Here is a 19,200-nt window from a genome sequence, read left to right as displayed (position 1 = left end):
GGGAAAAGCAGACTTGGTAATGAAGTTTGATAGTCTATTCATGTATAGCTTTGTGTTATTGGTGAAAAACCAAATCTGCTGACATGGGCAATAATACCAGCTTACCTAGACCTATAGTGCACAAAGGCATAAACTTCCAAAAGTTAGTCACAATTTTAAAATGCTGTAACTCTGTAATGGAAAGTGCTATTACCATGAAATTTGGAACAGTTATACGCAATTATACACCTACAATTTGAGCCGATTTTCAGGTTGTTTCACATTTGTGTTTCTAAGTTACAGACCTATCACTTCATAAATCCTGATTTTTCACAAAAAACACATCAAGTCAGTGACAGTTTAAGATATACTAGATTTACAGTATTTGATGTGTTCACCTATAGTACTGTGAAAAAGTTACAAAGCATTTTCTTGATTGCTGCTTTAGAATGCATCAACTACTTCATACTTGCAGGAATCCAAATTCTTTTCACAGAATAGAGTATATATTATATATGTACTTGGTACAAAAGTTAGAGCCATTTTAGCACAGCTTATTTGGTTGGGTAAATATTGCTCAATATTTGCAGGCATGTAGAAATTTTCACTTTAAAATTTTGTAAAATCAATTTAAAATGTGTGATGATCTAAGTGAATTGGCCTAAATTTCATTCAGTAGTTCATAAAATGCAACACAAAAAGTGTGTGAAGTGGTAAGAAGTTGCAGTTTTAAAGTTGAATTTTTTAAAAATATTTTGGAAGTTTATGCCTTGGTGAAATGTAGTCACATTTAATTTTACACTCCAAATTTCAGGTTATTAAAAGGTTATGTGGGATTACTATCCTTTCAGTCTACTGCACCTAATGACAATGTTTTGCAAAAATTCAATAATTATGGTATAGAGAGCTACTTTGTTATGATGTAACAGCTGAAGCATCAACTTCCAAATAATAGGGATTTGTGTTCTGTTCACTGAGTTATATAGCCAATAAGGTGAACAAAAATTAGCTCATGAAAAGCAACTCAACAAAAGTATTGTGATGAGGAATTCCTTAGAGAAACCACAAGCATAAAAACATGCATATTATTACAGATTCGATCAGCTTTAATGAGTTATGAGGGAGAATACATTTTTGGGTGATGTTTGTGGGGGTTAATTTAACTTTTTCCTCAACATTTCTTAGGACTAACTGGACAGGTTTGCCTTGAAGATATTCAGATTTTCTGATAGTTTTGCTGGATGGGATTTTATAAGGGCTGTGGGGTCAATTATTACCGTCACGGTAGTTCAGGTTTTTATCTATTATTTACAGTGTTGGGCAAGTTACTTTGTAAAAGTAACTAGTTACATATTACTTGCAACTGAACTATTTAGTTACAGTTACATATTACCTATAAAATAAAGTAACTGTAATAATATTACATATTATATTACTTTGTGTCCACAGCCTTTAAGCTTTCACGTGTGAAACTACCACCTTATCACGTGACATGATTGCGCTGTTGGACAATATGCAAATTTTGGTTTTAAGTAAGAAGCTGGTGAATAAGCTTCATTCAGTAGGCCTCGTTACTTCGCTGTGGCTAGGCATTACTCAGAGGATAACTAACGAGATTAGTAACTTCGTTACTTGTAGTAATAATATTACGTAATATTAGAGGTGGGGACTATTCTACGGAACGGAACGGAATGATGGACTAAACTGCGGAACGGAATGCTTTCTCAGATTGAAGCTTGCAGCTTACCATTGCTGTACAAGTTATCAGTGGCACTTCCAGCAGGTAATCAAACGTACCCCAAGAAAGATAAAACGAATTTAAGGATCGATTGTGGGTTCTTGTTGGTTGTCATTAGTAACGAAGTACTAATTGTGGGAATAGCTGACTCAGTGATTTCATTTTCGGATATATCAAGTAGGGAACTTAATGCATGACTTTTTTTACTAGTATGTGAGTTATTTTTACTTACTTGACTTAAGAATGTACAGTCTGAGGCCCAGCCTTTCTAATCGGCATAAATCAGTATGTGTATAGCTACACTACAAAGGAAACAAGTATGGTGACAAGCTGAATCAACTCAGTCTAAGTAGAATCTAAAGGAATTTTGTGCAGTGTGTGAGGAGCAAACATTCAGATACCTCAAGGAGGCTATATTGTGTGAACATCAATGATTCATTAACAGAGTAGTGGACTATTGTCAGATATCTCAGCCTGAGTACTGAGTTGAATTCTGGATGGGGTCTATTTTACAGAATGGAGTGCTTTCTGAATCAACTTGCAGCTTGGCTAGCTGCTATCATTGCTGAAATTGCATTTTATCACTTAATTATAAAACATTAATTAAGTGATTGTTTAGGTAATCATGACTTTATTCAGTGTAATAAACAGAATATATGGTTGATTGAGTGAGGTATCACTTTCAGAATGTTCAGACGACCAGTGATGAGATGCATGGATTCATCGAATTTTTGTTGTGGTTGGAGACATTAAATATCCAAAAGCAAACTGACTGTATAATATTAATTCACTTTCTTTATATTTTCTCAATTTTGAGCCTGTATACAAATAATTGAATTTTCCTTGTCAATAGAAATCCTAGAATAAGATGGGAGAGAAACTTATCTTTGTTTACCTATACTGTACAACCAAGAGTTCGTAATACTGATTTGTATGGGGGAGAGTGTCTAACTCTCAGTATGGCCTGTACAAACACCCTGTGTAAAGTTCACCTTTCATCAAATCAACACCTTTACTGGGGGATAGAAAACTGTTGATTAGAGTTGCTGAAGAAGGTAAAGCCTTTGTTCTGAAATAAGGCCGAGGTGTTACTTTAAGCAGGGTGTTTGGTGAATGCATTCAAGTTAGACACTCCCCACCTTATTATGAACTCTTGGTACAACTTCAAAGGAAATGAAGAAAGCATACAGATGAATCAATAAAATCACTACAGTAAGGTGAATTACAGACTAGTGAGATCTTGGTTAATTAATGACAGTGGTTGGAGATTAAGTGTGGTAGCTTCTTGCTCTTGAATATGTTGCAAAGTGGAAGTACAAATCAAAATGGGATATCAATTTCATTATGAAAAATTTGTATACATAAATAATCTAGCATTACTATTTCATTTGTCCTCCACTTAAACATGCTACAACAGTACTAGTGTCAGTAAATTGGCAGTGAGTCTACCTTGAAATCTCAACTCTAGAGTAGATCCAACACAGGACAGCCCGCACTGTAACAAATACATGTGATCCCATTGTAATTTCATGGACCAGCTGGACTGGGAATCACTTGAAAATAGACGAACAAATTTAACCTGTTTTGTTTGAAGTGAAGCATGTGAAATGTTACACTTAAGAAATCCTAGGATTCTTAGGTGGTATGTAATTAATGTAAGTGTTCCATTTCAGGTCTGACTAGATACATTGAAATTACACACACATCCTGGTCCAAATCACGTTTGCCTGGTGGCTACGGGCATGGTTTCACATGCGGCTTATAATAGAGATTTGGCTGATCTTGGAGTTTTGACATTTAGCCTGATTCAAGGCTAGCAGTCAGACACATCCTTGAATTGTGCAACAGATAAAATCAGCTCACTATTGAATACGGCATTAGTCCACTGCACCAGCTGTTAATATATAAATAACTCCATGCATACACTTCAGTGATGTTTGCAGAATATACCCTCCTTGCGGTCTGCCAAAATATTTGCTCCTCACACACTGCACAAAATTCTTCAAGTTTAAATTCAGCTGGCTCTTTCCTGTTACCAGTATCTTCCTGCTTGCTTTATTTATACACTGACTTATGACTTGAAAGACCGGCCCAGACTGTTTTGTAAAGTCTAAATAAGAAAAACAGCTCACATAAAGTTCCCTTCCGTATGGATGAACATCACTGATACAGCTCATCCCACAATAATACTTCGTTACTAATGACAACCAACAAAAACCCACAATCGATCCGTTAATTCTTTTTATCTTATGTTTAACCACCCACTGGAGATGCCACTGCTAACTTATAAGGGAAGTTTCAGCAATGGTAAGTTGCAAGCTTCAGTTTGAGAAAGCGTTCCGTTCCGTGGTTTAGTCCATCATTCCGTTCCGTTCCGTTCCGTTCCGTTCCGTTCCGTTCCGTAGAATAGTCCCCACCAATATTAGATTCGTTACAGTAACTATATTACTTAGGTAACGCGTTACATTTCTAAGTAAAGTAGCTTGCGTTATATAGCGTATTTCGTTATATTACTTTGTTACCACAAAAGTAATAATATTACGTAACGCGTTACATAAGTAGCGCGTTACTCCCAACACTGATTATTTATGACAATATGTTAAAAAGGTATTATTTCGAGGTTGAGGGTATGGCACATTAAAATGAATGTTAATTAGGATCTCCGCCTGAGTGGCATACTTATTTGGAAGCCCCCTTTGTACGAATCAATAGATTGCTTTAAGTAATTTTTAACAATAGCACATGTTAATCACATGCATCTTTTGCTTTATGTGCATGCAGTGAAATGCGTGCAAGTTTATGGCAGATTTTATACTTTTAAAACACCTCTTTTGCAAAGTGTAAGTATCATACTGAGCTGAGGTGTGAATTTATTTGTTGTACACACACTGCGTTACAAACTCTCACGGCCTGGTGAAACTGTGCAATCTTTTAATTACAATATGGTTTAATGAAACTTATGATTACGTTCATCAGAAATATTAAGCTTCAAGGTAAACTGTTAAAGTATTTCCATTCATTAATCTGTTGGAACCTTGATTGATATTTAAGTTAGAATATCTGGTTGAATTGCTGCTACAGTACACAGGAGTCTGACATGCACATAAAATGCTCAATGCACGGATAGCTAAGTAATAGGTACAGAACATCTCTGCTAGTACTGCAAAATTCTATCCTCCTAAGACTGAGTCTGACTGACAACTACTGTTTATTAGCTTTAACACACCGTGCAGCTCAGCACAACTAGTTGTATAAGTCCCAATAGCTGCATTCAGTGGATCCAATATATATATTGTAACCACATTCCTACAAACATACACCTTCTGTGTTAGAATACAAACTTGCAGTCAGATCAACTAATCACAAATCTAACATCCAATATATCCGAGGAGCAGGGAATACAACTATAATGAACTGTAAACAGTACTGCAAGAGTTGTGATTAACTGCTGCAATGTGTCTCTAGTGCACACTGATAAAACACATGCGGTAGTCATGCGATGCATGGCCACAATCACGACATGAATGCTAAAGAAGATACGATATTATAGGCTAGGGTGAATGTGAACAACACTGGAAATAGCTCTGGCACTATTTGAGGAGATGAAATGAATTTAATCGTTTTATGATGACAGCAACCAAATGGGTAGAATTAATGACATAACACAACTAAGGTAACAATGAGGTTATAGTTATGTATGTGGATGGGTTCTTTAGTAAGTAGCTCATAATTAATAAGAAAGTTGGAAAAGCATTACAAACAAGAAAACACAGATGGCCAGATATAGAAATTTTTTTTAAAAACATGAACTGAAACTCGAATTCTACCTGCCAGCCTGACAACACCGACAATAAGTATTATTTATATTGCAGTGCATCAGCAATTTCTACTTAATATGGTAGACAACTTTTAACCTATAGTAAAATAAGGGATCTCTATATTTGTCAGGAGTGTTATGTTAAAGTTGTTCTCCCATAATGTTTGTAGTACATTTTCCAAGCATCTCTTTATATGTCCCATGACCATATATATAATTCAAGCAATAGGTCCACAAAATGGCTACAACCTTGATAGAGTTACAAATTTTGTTATTTGGAGAATAATATTATTATCATGGCATGAAGCAATTTGTGAACTGTGACTGATATTAATGTTCAAGTAATCACTTCACAAAAAAGACTGTATTACAAGTGACCGGATTTGCAAAAAAAGGTACGTTTTCCACACATTTTAAATACCAACAAAATGATGTAACACTTCACTCCTTAACTTGCTCTTGGTATCAAAATTCAGCCAGATACTGTAGCTACACTTATGGAAAATTTCAAGAAGCTTCAATGTTCAAAAAAAATGGGTCAAATTTTGTGTGTGAAAAAAGGTACCTTTCCCAAATCCAGTCACATCAAGAGAATATGGAAGAGTAAACTTATTTTGCAATTAGATGTGTAATCATTCTACCCCGGCATGCATGCCTCTGTATACTCTCTCAAGTGTAGTGGTGTCCTCTAATAGGTGTAGATTCCATAACTATATGAACAGTACAGTAAGTGGACAATGAATTAAATGAAGAGATCTTTTAGCCTCTACCTACACAAATCTACCAAATGTTCATCTCAATCGTGCAACTGACTTATCTGATTTGGTATCAGCAATTATTCTAGGACAAATCTCTGGACATCTATTTTCTGAGATCCCGATGTTCATAGATGTTGCAACGTTTTGGACTCAATAGGTATGATGTTGATGACTTGTTAAAACCATAAGAAATACACATTTAGGAATTCTAAATCAGAGGCTATATAGTCCAGTTGTAGAAAGAGACCAAATCCTTTTGTAAAAGTAGAGGTTGAAAGATGATTTTAATAATTTTGCATCATTAACAAATTATTCACTTAGAAACAATAATGGCCAAGGATACTTCCTTTGTGGAACCCCAGACAGCTAACACTGGTAAGTAGCTATCAGACAATGTGTTAACTCAGTTTTTTTTTTTTTTAACAGTGTGTACACCAAGGAGATTGTATCCTGACTTTCCTTTAAAGTCTCAAAATGAGATAAAATCAATTTCTGTTGCGCATGCAAAAGAGGATCTTTACAAAAACTATCACAACTTATTACAAGCCCTGACAGAATAGGCTAGGGTTGTTATGGTTTGTGCAAACTGCTGAATGTTGTACATTAAAGTGTGGAAAGCTCTTTTCAGATTGGAAACTTGACAAACACTTGTTACACCAATATTTAAAAAGGGACTCGGTACAATCCTAACAATTATTATCCCATTTGTTTCACTTCACAAATTTGCAAGATTCTTGAAACTTTTGTGTCATCAAGTATATCAGAATTTCTTACACAACACAGATTAACTGCTCAACACCAAGCAACAGCTGTAACTAGGGAGCAGTCACCTTATATACTGGTAGCTATAGATATAATATGTGAGTTTTTTACTCTTTCCGATACACTTAGTTTAAATAAAAGTAATGACATAAAAGACAAGGCAAGGACATGCATTACAAAGTGTTTAAGTACTCTAGGTAGAATACCATCGATATCAACTGCTCTGGTTATGCAAGAGCCTCAAAAACTTCAGCTTCTGAATCCGTAATGGAGTTACATTATGCCTGCGTATTTTTGACCAAATAGTTGGGCAAAAGCATCAAGCAAAAGGGTGTATCCATTCACTGGACTGGACTACTGGACTGTCATGGCCTTTATATTATTAACACTTAATAAAAATATACCGTCACAACTACATTGCTGTGTGTGGTCTTGTGATGTTCCTTATCCATTGTGTGCCTGTGAGGGAGTTCTTTACTGTCTTGTTCCAGTCGTCTCTTAGTAACCAGATATCATTTCTATTGAGGTTGACTCTTTTAGCTGTACCATTCCTGGCTGCATGATGGTGCCACACATAATAGATGTCCTTAAATGATTCCCGACAGTGTCGGCATATCACAAGAGATGGCAGAGTGGTAACTATCAGTGGTGTTAAACCTGTTGTCATTCCTCGATAATATTTCTTGTGATTTAGCTGTTGCCATTGTATCCCCATCTTGTCCAGAGCCTTGTTCACTCTCACCTGATCATCTGTTGTTGCCACGACTACTGACTCTACTGTTTGCCAGAACTGTTCTATAAATAGTAACAGTTAATATAATGTATAGGAGAGACATATGACCTACTGATTTTTGGAGAGCTCCTAATCAAGATCACGCCCATACACAAGGTGGGTACTCCCCATTTCCTATGTACATCAAATGGATACGATCCCGAAGATGAGACAATGTCACTTTTAGCAAATTGGGTTAGTAATGGCTGAATGTTCCTCAGCAACACAGCATCACTATCAAACACTAACACATCATAGTTCCAACTATTTAGTAATCTGATTATTATCAATCTGATGACCCAGAGATGAGAGAACTTGGTAGCAGGAAGGTCAGGTCTTATGAAGTAATGCCGTGGAACATAGATTGAGTGAAATTGTTTATGTTGCAATATTTGATGGGTGACAGTGTCCAGTGATATTATTAATACATTCTTCAATGTTAGAGGTGACACCAGTACCACATGGACCATCCAGTTAAGTAACACATCCAGATATCTCTCATCTGACAGCAGCAAAACAATCTGCTGCCCAGTTAACTGCATTGTTGTATGACGAAGCTGCTTCACCCACCCAGTATTAAGTGTTATTGGTAGAGTATTTGATGGTAGTATACTATAGTCCTGCCAGTGATCCCCGGTCACGTAAGTAGCGGTGTGGTTGGGGGCAAAGGTGTCTTCATTTGCACCAAATGTAACACCCAGTTGATTACGAGGTATCCGATTAATGTACGGGATACTAGTGGCTACATAATGACTCATCACGTATAGTCCTGCTCCACTTAATGTTAGCATCGCAATGATCAGACACGTGCAAAAGTTCTTTGTCGAAAAGTAGGCGGGGCTGGTCGACTGCTGCGTATCCATATGGAGCGTACATATGGATCATCTCACCAATATAGTACATGTGAAGTTTCGTGATCGACTTGGTCCTGCACTTACACCTGGTAAACAGGAAGCTTTAATTAGAACTAGTGTGAGCATTATTTAGAACAGTGATCGCTATAATAGTCACGTTGGAATTGTTTGGATTCTCGCATAGCTTTGCTTGATCTATGGACGTAAACAGTGATAAGGTGGAGCTGACACCTAGAGAATACGCCCAATCTACAGCTAAGGCGTGGCGCAGAAAGGCTCAGATTTTCAAGATTTATGTTTCGTTGTTACTGGTGTTTACAGGAACACTTAATACATTGTTAGCTAGGTAAGTGTGACGTATATGCACGCTGTACTTTTGTACAGAGACAGCTTCCACTGGTCCTGAAGATGTCAACCCGGACCACATTTGGCCATCTAGTAAAAGCAAGAGTATATAATGGGGAGGGTTATATACCCTTGGTAAAAGTGGTCCTGGCTGGGCAATGTGAGAAGATCAACTGATTTGGATTGTGCTAGTGGTTCACGGAAATTTAGCCTCAAAGTCAATTAGTCAAGCAGCAAGGTATAGCCGGTAGCTAGCTATATAGAGTAAGCCACCGATGAATGTTTGACCACCATCAGATTTTTTTTCGGATGCTTTAAGAAACTGCCCACAAAGAAAATTCCTGCTCTTGCTATGCCTTTGGATAGGTCTAGACCATAGACTCTTGCATGCAAATTTCAGACCTGCAGCTTTCTTCATTTGGCTGCAGGAGCTACAAAAGTGATTGTCTGAATGTTCTCAATTATCGGACAAAAATTTATTATCGGTCAAGTGGCACTGCTTGTAATGCTTGGTTGATCAAATCTTTCTGTGCTTGGTATGAAAAAGCAACTTTTATACTCTCCAAATATATGACTTAGTCCTTATTGGCTATGAATTACAAAGCTCCACAAATTCACCTCTGTCGTGCAGTCTTAAATTTGGCCACTTGTGAAGCTCACGCACATCAAATAGTCACCCATATTGAACATTATATGAACATTGAGAGCATCAGCTATCGTTCCATAGTAACATATGATGACCACACCTTGAATTTTGCCCTAATAGCTACATTGCATTTACGCTTCTTTGAAAGTAGCAGCCTAGCTCTCCAAGGTATCAACACTTAAATAACATTTAAGCATTGTAATCAAGTTTTACTGTAGTGAATATAACTGGGCATGGCCCTCAGACCTTCTGACTGTTCCAGTTGTATAATAGGTGACTGCTGTATTAGATCTGGCTATTGTCCTGAACATTTTGTAGAGACACTTTTGAGACAGTGGTTAGTCAAAACCCCATTTAAGTGATTGGATTGTGTATATGTGTAGTATCTAGGCTGTTATTGTCAGAGATGCGTAAATGCAATGTAGCAGTGTTTGGGCAAAAATCAAGGTATGGTCATCATACATGTATCTGTTTACTATAGAACAGTAGCTGATGCTCTCAATGTTCTTAACTATAGCTTTGCATTTGATGTAGGTGACTATTTGATGTGCATGAGCTTTACATGTGGCTGAATTTAAGATTTCACGACAGAAGTGACTTTGGAGTTTTGTGATTCACAGCCAATAAGCAAATATCATGGAGAGTATAAGAGTTGCTCTTCATATCAAGCACAGAAAGACGTGATCAGCTTCAAGCATTACGAGCAGTGCCACTTAACCGATAATACATATTTTTGTCTGATAATGGACACGTCACGTTTGCAGCTCCTGCAGCCTGACAAAGAAAGCTGCAGGTGAAATTTTGCATGCAGGTGTCTATGGCCTAGACCTCTCCGAGGGTGCAAAATTTTCTTTGTGGGTTTAAAGAAAAATTGCATCCGATCTGATGGTGGTCTATCATTAGTGGCTTACTCTATATAGTAGTTAGCTAGCTATATGCTGCACCAGTGTGCCATAATGTAATCAGCTTGCAATACCTCAGCTTGTTCAGCTCATGGTATATGCATGAGTTCATGATGAATCAGTTTGCTTGCCAATTATTACTGGTGGTAAGCAGATATGAATGATACCTGCCTCACCAGAGCAGTCTAGGGTGATTTCAGGTGAAATTGGGTCCCACTGATCCAAAAGAGCAATTTAGATGGGACCCGGATATCACTTGGCTTAATTAAGATTAGGCCATAATATCATTCTCCAGTATTCACTGAAATTAAATCAGATTTTTGTTAGGGCAGATTTTTATTAACCTAGATATTCTGGCTAGCTGAAGTAGCTAGTCAGAATGCAATTTTCTTAGACTGCTCTAGCTATTTACCAACTGCTGGTTGGCTGCACTTAGCCACCAGTAGTACAAAATATCCTTGATGTAGTAAGAAAAATGGCGCCGTATGGGTGGGGATGAGAAACTAATTATTTAAATATAAGTTTATATATAGTATGTGGCCTTAAAGCAGATTTTTTTCAGTTTAAGAGTTTAATATGTGGCATATAGGCCCTGCTCTGACAAAAAAATTAGATTTTAGCAGCAAATTACATTATACCTAACAAGTATATTATCTGCAAAACATAAGGTAAACAAGTAGTTATGTCAAACACAATACACTTAAGGATGCAATACTGCTAGTGGTACACCAATATGAGATTTTTCCAATATTCCAATAACCTATTAGCTATTGGATAATATTTTCAGCTGATAAACTTAGCTGATCTGATATAGTGCATGTCTGTCGTTCAGTACATTGTACTAGAAATTTGATTACAAAGGACCAATTTAGGTAGTTTGTAGTGCAGTGGTACTATAGAACAACTTCATAGCACAACTAAATGCATTTATAAACATCATTTGGTCACATGAGCACAACTGTATGTGCTGCTTCTTCCATCATGGTACTGATCTGATGCCAATATACAAAACATACAACTGAATTTTTAAGGTTTTTCTGATACCTGATCCAATTATCTGTGCAAAACTAAATACTATTTATGGTCGAAAAGTGGTGAGGCTCCACTGAAAGCAACACACATTTGCAGTACCGTGCATAACTTTATCAAGGCTACAATATGCCACCAACGTGTTTCCGATGTGTATCTGCATGTAAGCCTACAGACATAAATCAGCATAGCTCCAAATAAGTCCGCAGGCAGCAACACACATCTAGTCTTGTCCTTGACCCTTTTGATTATATAATAGTTATTTAAAGACCTTCCATTTATGCTCCTTCTGGTGCTTATAATTTTAATCCTGAAATGCTACACTGGCAGAGGTAGCTGGTAGAGCAGGGAAGTACACAAATTCTAGACAGTATGGTATTTTATAAAATATCACGGTATAACTAACTATCACAGTATTTGGTTAACTATCATGGTATTTGGTTAACACAAATGAACACCTTCACACATTCGGTTAAGTATAGCAGTAATTTGTCTCAAGTGACAATTGTATACAAACAGTACCAAGAATCAGATATAAGTTAATATTATAAAAAAAGAGGGAGTGTCTCACTCTCATAATATCCTATATATTAAATGCTCTGCATAACGATTGCTCTACGCATTGTAAAAACAGAATGGTGACTTAGCGTACATGTGTCGATGCGTATACCGGTATTTTATGGTATACCAGTATTTTACAGTATACCAGTATTTTACGGTATACCGGTTTGCCAGTATAAAATATTTGTTCAATATCGATAAATATTTGCTCAATATCGATACCAGTATGAATAAAATACCTTCATATTGATTTAATACTGGTATATTGCCCAGCTCTAGTAGCTGGTTGCTGCTCATTGCATTCTTTAACCCACTTGTGAATTTTGCTACCAGTATAAAGACCACTTGACGGGGGCAAAATGTAACCTGACCCAGTTTCTACCCTGTGGCAGTTTCAAGGCCACTCTTACAAAAAAAGCAGACCAAGTAGCACATTGTAGTCATGAATAGAAAGTACTTTAGTGCAACTGACTATACTTGTGGGGTTTCCGTGTATTCAATACAACCTTGTATATACAGTGGAATCTCAGTTGTCTGGACCCCACTTTTCTGGATTCTCAGTTAACTGAACTACAGAAGTGACTGCTCTATTAGAGTAGTGACTGTTCTATTAGGGTAGTTGAAAATACAGATATTAATTTTTTTTTCTCTATATGCTAGTTTAAGGTTATTCATACACAGTTTCAAAGATATCGACTTTTCAGACTTATGGACCACCCCTGGTCCCAAGGGGTTCGGACAACTGAGTAGTTTGTTTACCTGCATGGTATGTAGGTTCTGTAACAGTGATGTCAATACGGCTTGCTTATCACCTTTATAAAATATGACTCCTCTATTAGAATATCTTGATATTAATTTTGGAGAGAAGGGAAAAGTTTTGCACTATTAGCAGCACACCTATCTGCTCTATTCCTCTGCTCCAAGTCATGAGTCCAAACATGTTGCCTGTCTGGTGCTCCCTATCACCAAGAGTCCTCCCTCTATATATTAAGAACTCTTACTATCACAGAGGAAGGACCTGAATGGTCACTATATAGCATCTGTCTATGATATCATTGAGGCTCTGCCAATTTACTGTAGCTGGAACAATATGCTTGCAGTGCTTCCTACTTATTATGGAAAAGTCTTGTGTTTAAGTAGGTGCTTTATTTGAGTGCCATTTACTGTGTATCTTACCAGACATTCCGTTATCACAGCCATTACTACGTTTAATGCTAGGTTTACCAAAACCCTTTTCCCTCTATGCATACACCACGAGATTACGTCTATGGCCAATTGAGCAATACCAGTAATACATTATGACTAAGACCAAGTTTGGCTAGCCATATGTACTTACTAAAGTTGTCTGGAGCAGACAAAAATTCAACTGAATGGACTGATTTTTGAATATTTTATTATATTGCAGTTAGCAGCAATTTCAGACCAATTTTGCATATATGTAGTTTTTCTATTAAAGTAAAATCACAAAATCTTTTAGAAACCTTCTGGTCACTATTTCATAGCTCGACAGCTTAGACTATTTCTCTGTGTGTTGATATAAAATACAACTGTTTTATTAGGGTGGTTGACTGCTCTATTAGAGTATCTCGATCTGTGTGTTTGTACCTTTGCAAATCATGACCAGAAACCTCTGGATCGTTCCTGCATTTTCAAGGTTCAAGCAACTTCCTCCATTCTCAAGTTCATAATTTAGATATTAATTTGCTGCCAGCCAATTATAGAGGTGCATCAATATAAATATTGATATCAGTATTGATATTACAATATTATTTAGATGTCTGTAAAAAGTTGACTTTTAGCAGATATTTAGTATAATTAAATATGAGTACTGTGGGTAAACTTAGCATGAATTTGACATTGTAAATTACTGTCAAAATATATCAATACAATGTAGTAGGGACCACAAAGGTTTGGGAGTGGCCCATGAAAAATCATCACCCAAAAGCCAGCCTCACTTTTCCCTGACGATGATGGGTTAGGTAAAACTAAGCCCAAACAAGCTTTCAGATCAACCCAAAACGCTTTCAACAAGTTGCTATGGAATTTAAAAAATATATTAAATGGAATTTTCTATACTGAGTAACTGAATGACTGATGCCTTCAGACAAGTGTAACTCGATAACGGCTAAGGCTACAGGCTTGATATTTTTCACTGTTCGACATCACTTCAGCCAAACACGTGCCTTTTGGAATACTGCAGTATGTACAATGCATTCTTCATGGACTTACCAGTGTCCTCCTTTGTGTCCCATTCATCTTTGCTGACAGCGAAATGGCGGTAGCGCATGATGGCTTCCCTTCGTAATGGAAATCATCTGTATTTTTCATAGTGGCTACTTTGATTGCAGAAGTGCTTTTCGAACAGTTCTTGATTTGTAATGCTGTGTAACGGGTTGAACATAGCTGACAACGAAACATAATGGATACTCAGATGATACCTGGGTAATTGGTAGCTGGGGCGCATGGCGCCATTGATGTGGTATGCGTAGGTTCACCAGTCATAATAACTTTATTTTACAAAAAAGTTTACAAACAAGTACACAGAATTTTCAACTAGAGTAGGGATCATAACACATCAATAAAAGTACTGAAACAAGCTGGAGTAGTACACGATATTAAATCACAGTAAATTGTTATATCCCTACTGTGCTCAAGATGTCATAAATATGCACAGTAGAGTTATCACACTTCTTATTGTTTTACTGTGATTTAATATTGTGTACTACTCCAGCTTGTTTCAGTACTTTTTATCGATGTGCTATGGTCCCTACTCTAGTTGAAAATTACAAAAAAAATTGTGTACTTTTTTCATTAGCTATACGTAATACTCTATTGCAACTCGTCAAAATATCCTTGCTTAGAATAGCAATATGTGTGTAGTGAAAGTGTTAATTAATTTGCATTGGAGATCTGCTCCAGCCTCTACCTCAGGCAGAGCTATTTGCATGTTTGGTAACTGGGTGGCAAGTGCAACTCTGGTCATGCTTTCAACTTTTAAAATGCTCTAGACAAATATAGTGATATGTCTTGCCCACTGATTGAAGCACTGCATCATGACATTAGAAACACTGCTCACTTGTATCTACTGAATTTTTACACAAGGACTATAAATAATGTAGTGCTTACTCACACTTTGTGCTGTCTGTTATGCTGGCATTATGCTGAATGCTTTGCCTACCTATTATGCCCCAAATTATACTGGCATAATTGGTACAGGCCTAGATATCACTCTAATATAATGTTAATATTAAACTACATTCCTAGAATGAGCACTTACGAAGCATAATGATGTTGGCCTTTCCTCTAGGACACTAGATTTTGCACAATCCACATTCATTGCCATTCCTTGTAATAATACTTTAACTTGAGGCTACATCAGTAATTCTATCCTTATAGCAATACTATATAGGAGTGATGCTGGTCCACACAGGCAGTCACAGTTTTAGGTTGACAAGTAACAAGTACCAGAGGAGGTTGTCACTTCTAGTAATTGAATTGTAACAGTTATATTTATAACTGACTATATCAATTATTTTCTTATTAAAATATTTGACCGGGCCTGCGAAAATAGGGCATGTGGGCACATGATTTTTGCCTACTTTTTCAAACTTTCATCACTTATAACGTTTTCTACCATTATGCTATGGTAATGTAATTTTCAGCACTTAGTAAGCATTTAATTGTCTTTATGATGCAAGTTACAGAATGATGCCACTACCGGGATGTGACCTGTAGTGTGACAGGGAGTAGTTTGTGCCCACATGCCCTATTTTCGCAGGCCCAGTCACATATGTCCATTTTTCCTTTTATAGAGATAATAGGTGAAGGAAGGCAAACCTGCATTCACCACATTAATTTTATACAGAGGTTTGCAAACATCAATTGTGGGTTTGAACTCTGGGCACAAAAATAAATGATTGTGGGTTTCACTGGTTGTAGTGATACCATTTTTAACCAAATAATCAATTTGTGGATGCCTAATAGTAACCTAAGGTGCTAAAATAAACACTTAGGCATATAGATTGGGAATATTTGAGGCGTCTTTTCATGCAGTTGAAATGTACTGTGTAAAAAACAATCCCTGCATTGTAAAAAATGATCATTTGTGACCAGATTTGACAAAACCAGGCTTCCACACACATCCTGATTTGTGACTTCGAAGGACCATAACTCAATGTAGGAGTATGCTACCATTTTCAAATTTTGTCCTGTTATTGCATAATGCAGTGACCACATTTTGTGAAAATTGTAGCTCAACAGCATACTGAGTTGTCAGGCTACAAGCAGTTAAAGTTGAAGAATTGGATGTGTGTGGAAGCCTGGTTTTGTCAAATCTGGTCACATTTAGTGACTGAACTATGCTGACTCACTCAATTCTTTTTGCTTCCAACAATGCCTAGCCTAACTAAACCAATATGTTAAACTCAAACCCACAATGCAAAACTTTAAGCAGCTCTATGTGATGCTTTGTAACTGCCTCAGCATCAAAGGCAGTTTTGGTCAGGGCTATCACCACAGGGCAATACTACAGTACATGAAATATAGCCATGTGGTTTCCTTTGATCTGAGGTGTCAAAGTGGTATACAATACAATACAACATTTAAGTGCTCACTATATAAGCTTTAATCATGCACCATGTAGTTTTTATACATTCCCATACTGCTGTGCAATAGTAAATAGTAAGTATGTGTAAAACTAAAAATTATGTTTACTCTTATTGTATTTTCAAATTGGTTGCAAAAATGCTAAATACAAAGTATGCATACAGACATGGGATAAAGCACTACTTTATGAAGATACACATAACTTTTCATTGCAGATGGGATAATACAGTGGTTGCTGTAGGTGCGAAAGGTACCAACCCAAAACCTGAACATCCCTTTGTACATCCCTACGTGCGGGTACAGCATGATTTTAACATTTGTTCTGTGTTTGTATGATCTCTTCTTACAGACACTGTCAATGTTTGCTGCAGAGGCAAGCTGCTTGATTGTGTTTAAACTTCTATACTACTATCACAAGAAGGTAAAGAAGACTGACTTGGTGACTAGATTTGGAAAACAAGACTTTTCAATATTTGTATTTTTATTTCCTGCTATTTGTGACATGCTGGCAACATCCACATTGTATATTGGTCTGCAGTTGACATATACATCAAGTTATCAAGTGCTGCAAGGTGCTCGTCTTATTTTTACAGCATTCTTATCGGTGGCATTTTTGGGAAGCAAAGTTCCAATTTATTATTGGACAGGTGTAATATCTGTAGTCATTGGTTTAGCAGTGGTCAGTTTGGGTGATATGGTTAGTGATGATAGCAATTCTGCCGATTTTGATTCTCTCATAACTGGAAACATCTTGATAGTTGCTTCGCAGGCAATTAATTCCATTCAGTTTGTTATGGAGCAAAAATTGTTGCAAGGGTACAATATACCTCCATTACAAGCAGTAGGCTGGGAGGGAGTTTTTGGATTTTGCATTCTTGGTGTTGCTGTTGTTCCAATGTACTTAATTCCATGGCATCTTCCAGCAGGACCAGATTTCTGGCAAGATCATGCTCGTTTTGAAGACATAGTTGATGCTGTGAATCAGTTATTGTACATCCCTTCACTAGCAATAGCTTTTGTTAGTGTCAACATCAGCATTGCCTTTTTTAACTTTGCCTCATTGAGTGTAACAAAATTAGAAGATGCCATTACCAGAACAGTAATTGATAGTCTTCGTGCCGTTATCTTGTGGATAATTGGATTAGCTTTTAAGTGGCAATATTTTGAATATTTTCAACCAGTCGGTTACTCCATTGTTGTTATTGGAATGTGTGTTTTCTGTAACATCATATTTTCATGGGTGATGAAAAAATTGGGCATTTGGCCAGCTTGTTGTGGGAATTCTTATGATGATGATGATGATGAATTAGTGCAACATTAGTAGATTATTTAGTTTGTATAACTGTGAACCTGTTAATTATTTAGTTAGTTATACCTGTACTAATAACTATTACTGTAAAGAAACACGTAGCTGCATGTGCGTTTTCTATATACACAAATCAAATTAATTTACCTACTTTGATGATTGATAGCTTAAAGAAGCAATCATGACTTGAAATTGAATTTTAGTCACTAAGGTGAGCAACAACATGGACAAATAAAATTAAGGAATTAAGGTTGTATATTTCTTGTGATCTAAGTTATGGTCTTCTAACTTCAGTGAACTGGATCGGAGACCACATTTTGCAAATCTATGGTTGTGCCTGCTGTGTACATGCATGGATTTTAGAGCTGATTTTTTCACAGATTTAATTCAGTCAGCCAATATATGAAAAGCTATACACAATTAAAATGTTTGCGGTAAGGAATTGTTAGAGAAACCACAAGCATAAATTTCATCAAAAATATTTAAGTAACTGTCCCAATCATTGATGAGTTGGGACATCGACAGATATTAAAAATGTTCAAATCTAATTATATTGTGGTTGATTATAATTATTGCTGCTACAATACACGATTCTGATGTGCACATATATATAATTTTACAAGATGTTCAGTGCATGAGATAACAGAGCAATAAAATAAGAGTAGGCACAGAATGTGACCACTAGTTTGCCACCCATACAGTATAATATTCACTTCAATTTGCCATCATCTTTGAAGACTGAGTCTGACTGACAACTACGCTATACGCTTTAATGGTTACAGTATGTGTCCTAGCTTTAAAATACTGACTCCTGAGTGAATGCATGCACACCATGCAGCTTAACGGCATAACCAGCCCATGCAGCTGGTTGAATAGCATGCACTCAGCAGATCCATATAATTTTGTTAAAATTTTGCATGCAAGCAATTGCCATCCAATCCAAGGATCCAAGATACAAGGAACAAAACTATATAATTATGAACTGCAAGCAGTGCTACAAGAGTTGTGATCAACTGCTGTGTCTCTATAGTTATACTGCACACTAACAGAACACAGTATAGTCATGCAATGGTCAGCGCCATAATCATGACATGCATGTAATGTGAACAACACTGGAAAGATGCCA

General features: G+C 36.7%; 2 protein-coding genes across 3 annotated transcripts; one reads left to right on the top strand and one right to left on the bottom strand.

Moving 5' to 3' along the window:
• Positions 1-7,156: 7,156 nt before the first annotated feature.
• LOC136240946 (uncharacterized) lies at positions 7,157-8,808 on the bottom strand. Its single transcript, XM_066032040.1, has 2 exons — positions 7,900-8,808; positions 7,157-7,849 (listed from the first exon to the last, which is right to left on the bottom strand). The coding sequence occupies exons 1-2, from the start codon at positions 8,687-8,689 to the stop codon at positions 7,467-7,469; spliced, it is 1,173 nt and encodes a 390-aa protein (XP_065888112.1). The 5' UTR covers positions 8,690-8,808; the 3' UTR covers positions 7,157-7,466.
• LOC136240944 (solute carrier family 35 member F6-like) lies at positions 8,788-18,224 on the top strand. Of its 2 annotated transcripts, none has more exons than XM_066032038.1 (3): positions 8,788-9,026; positions 16,984-17,065; positions 17,118-18,224. In XM_066032038.1, the coding sequence occupies exons 1-3, from the start codon at positions 8,878-8,880 to the stop codon at positions 18,087-18,089; spliced, it is 1,203 nt and encodes a 400-aa protein (XP_065888110.1). In that variant the 5' UTR covers positions 8,788-8,877; the 3' UTR covers positions 18,090-18,224. The 2 variants fall into 2 exon arrangements, with proteins under 2 accessions (XP_065888110.1, XP_065888111.1); XM_066032039.1 differs by lacking the exon at positions 8,788-9,026 and adding an exon at positions 14,972-15,624 and having other exon boundaries at positions 15,668-17,065.
• Positions 18,225-19,200: the final 976 nt, after the last annotated feature.

Source organism: Dysidea avara, chromosome 12 (genome assembly GCF_963678975.1).
Source record: "Dysidea avara chromosome 12, odDysAvar1.4, whole genome shotgun sequence".
In the NCBI taxonomy this organism is placed as follows: Eukaryota; Metazoa; Porifera; class Demospongiae; order Dictyoceratida; family Dysideidae; genus Dysidea; species Dysidea avara.
Note: the sequence above shows the minus strand (reverse complement) of the source record. Positions and strands in the feature narration are given on the sequence as shown.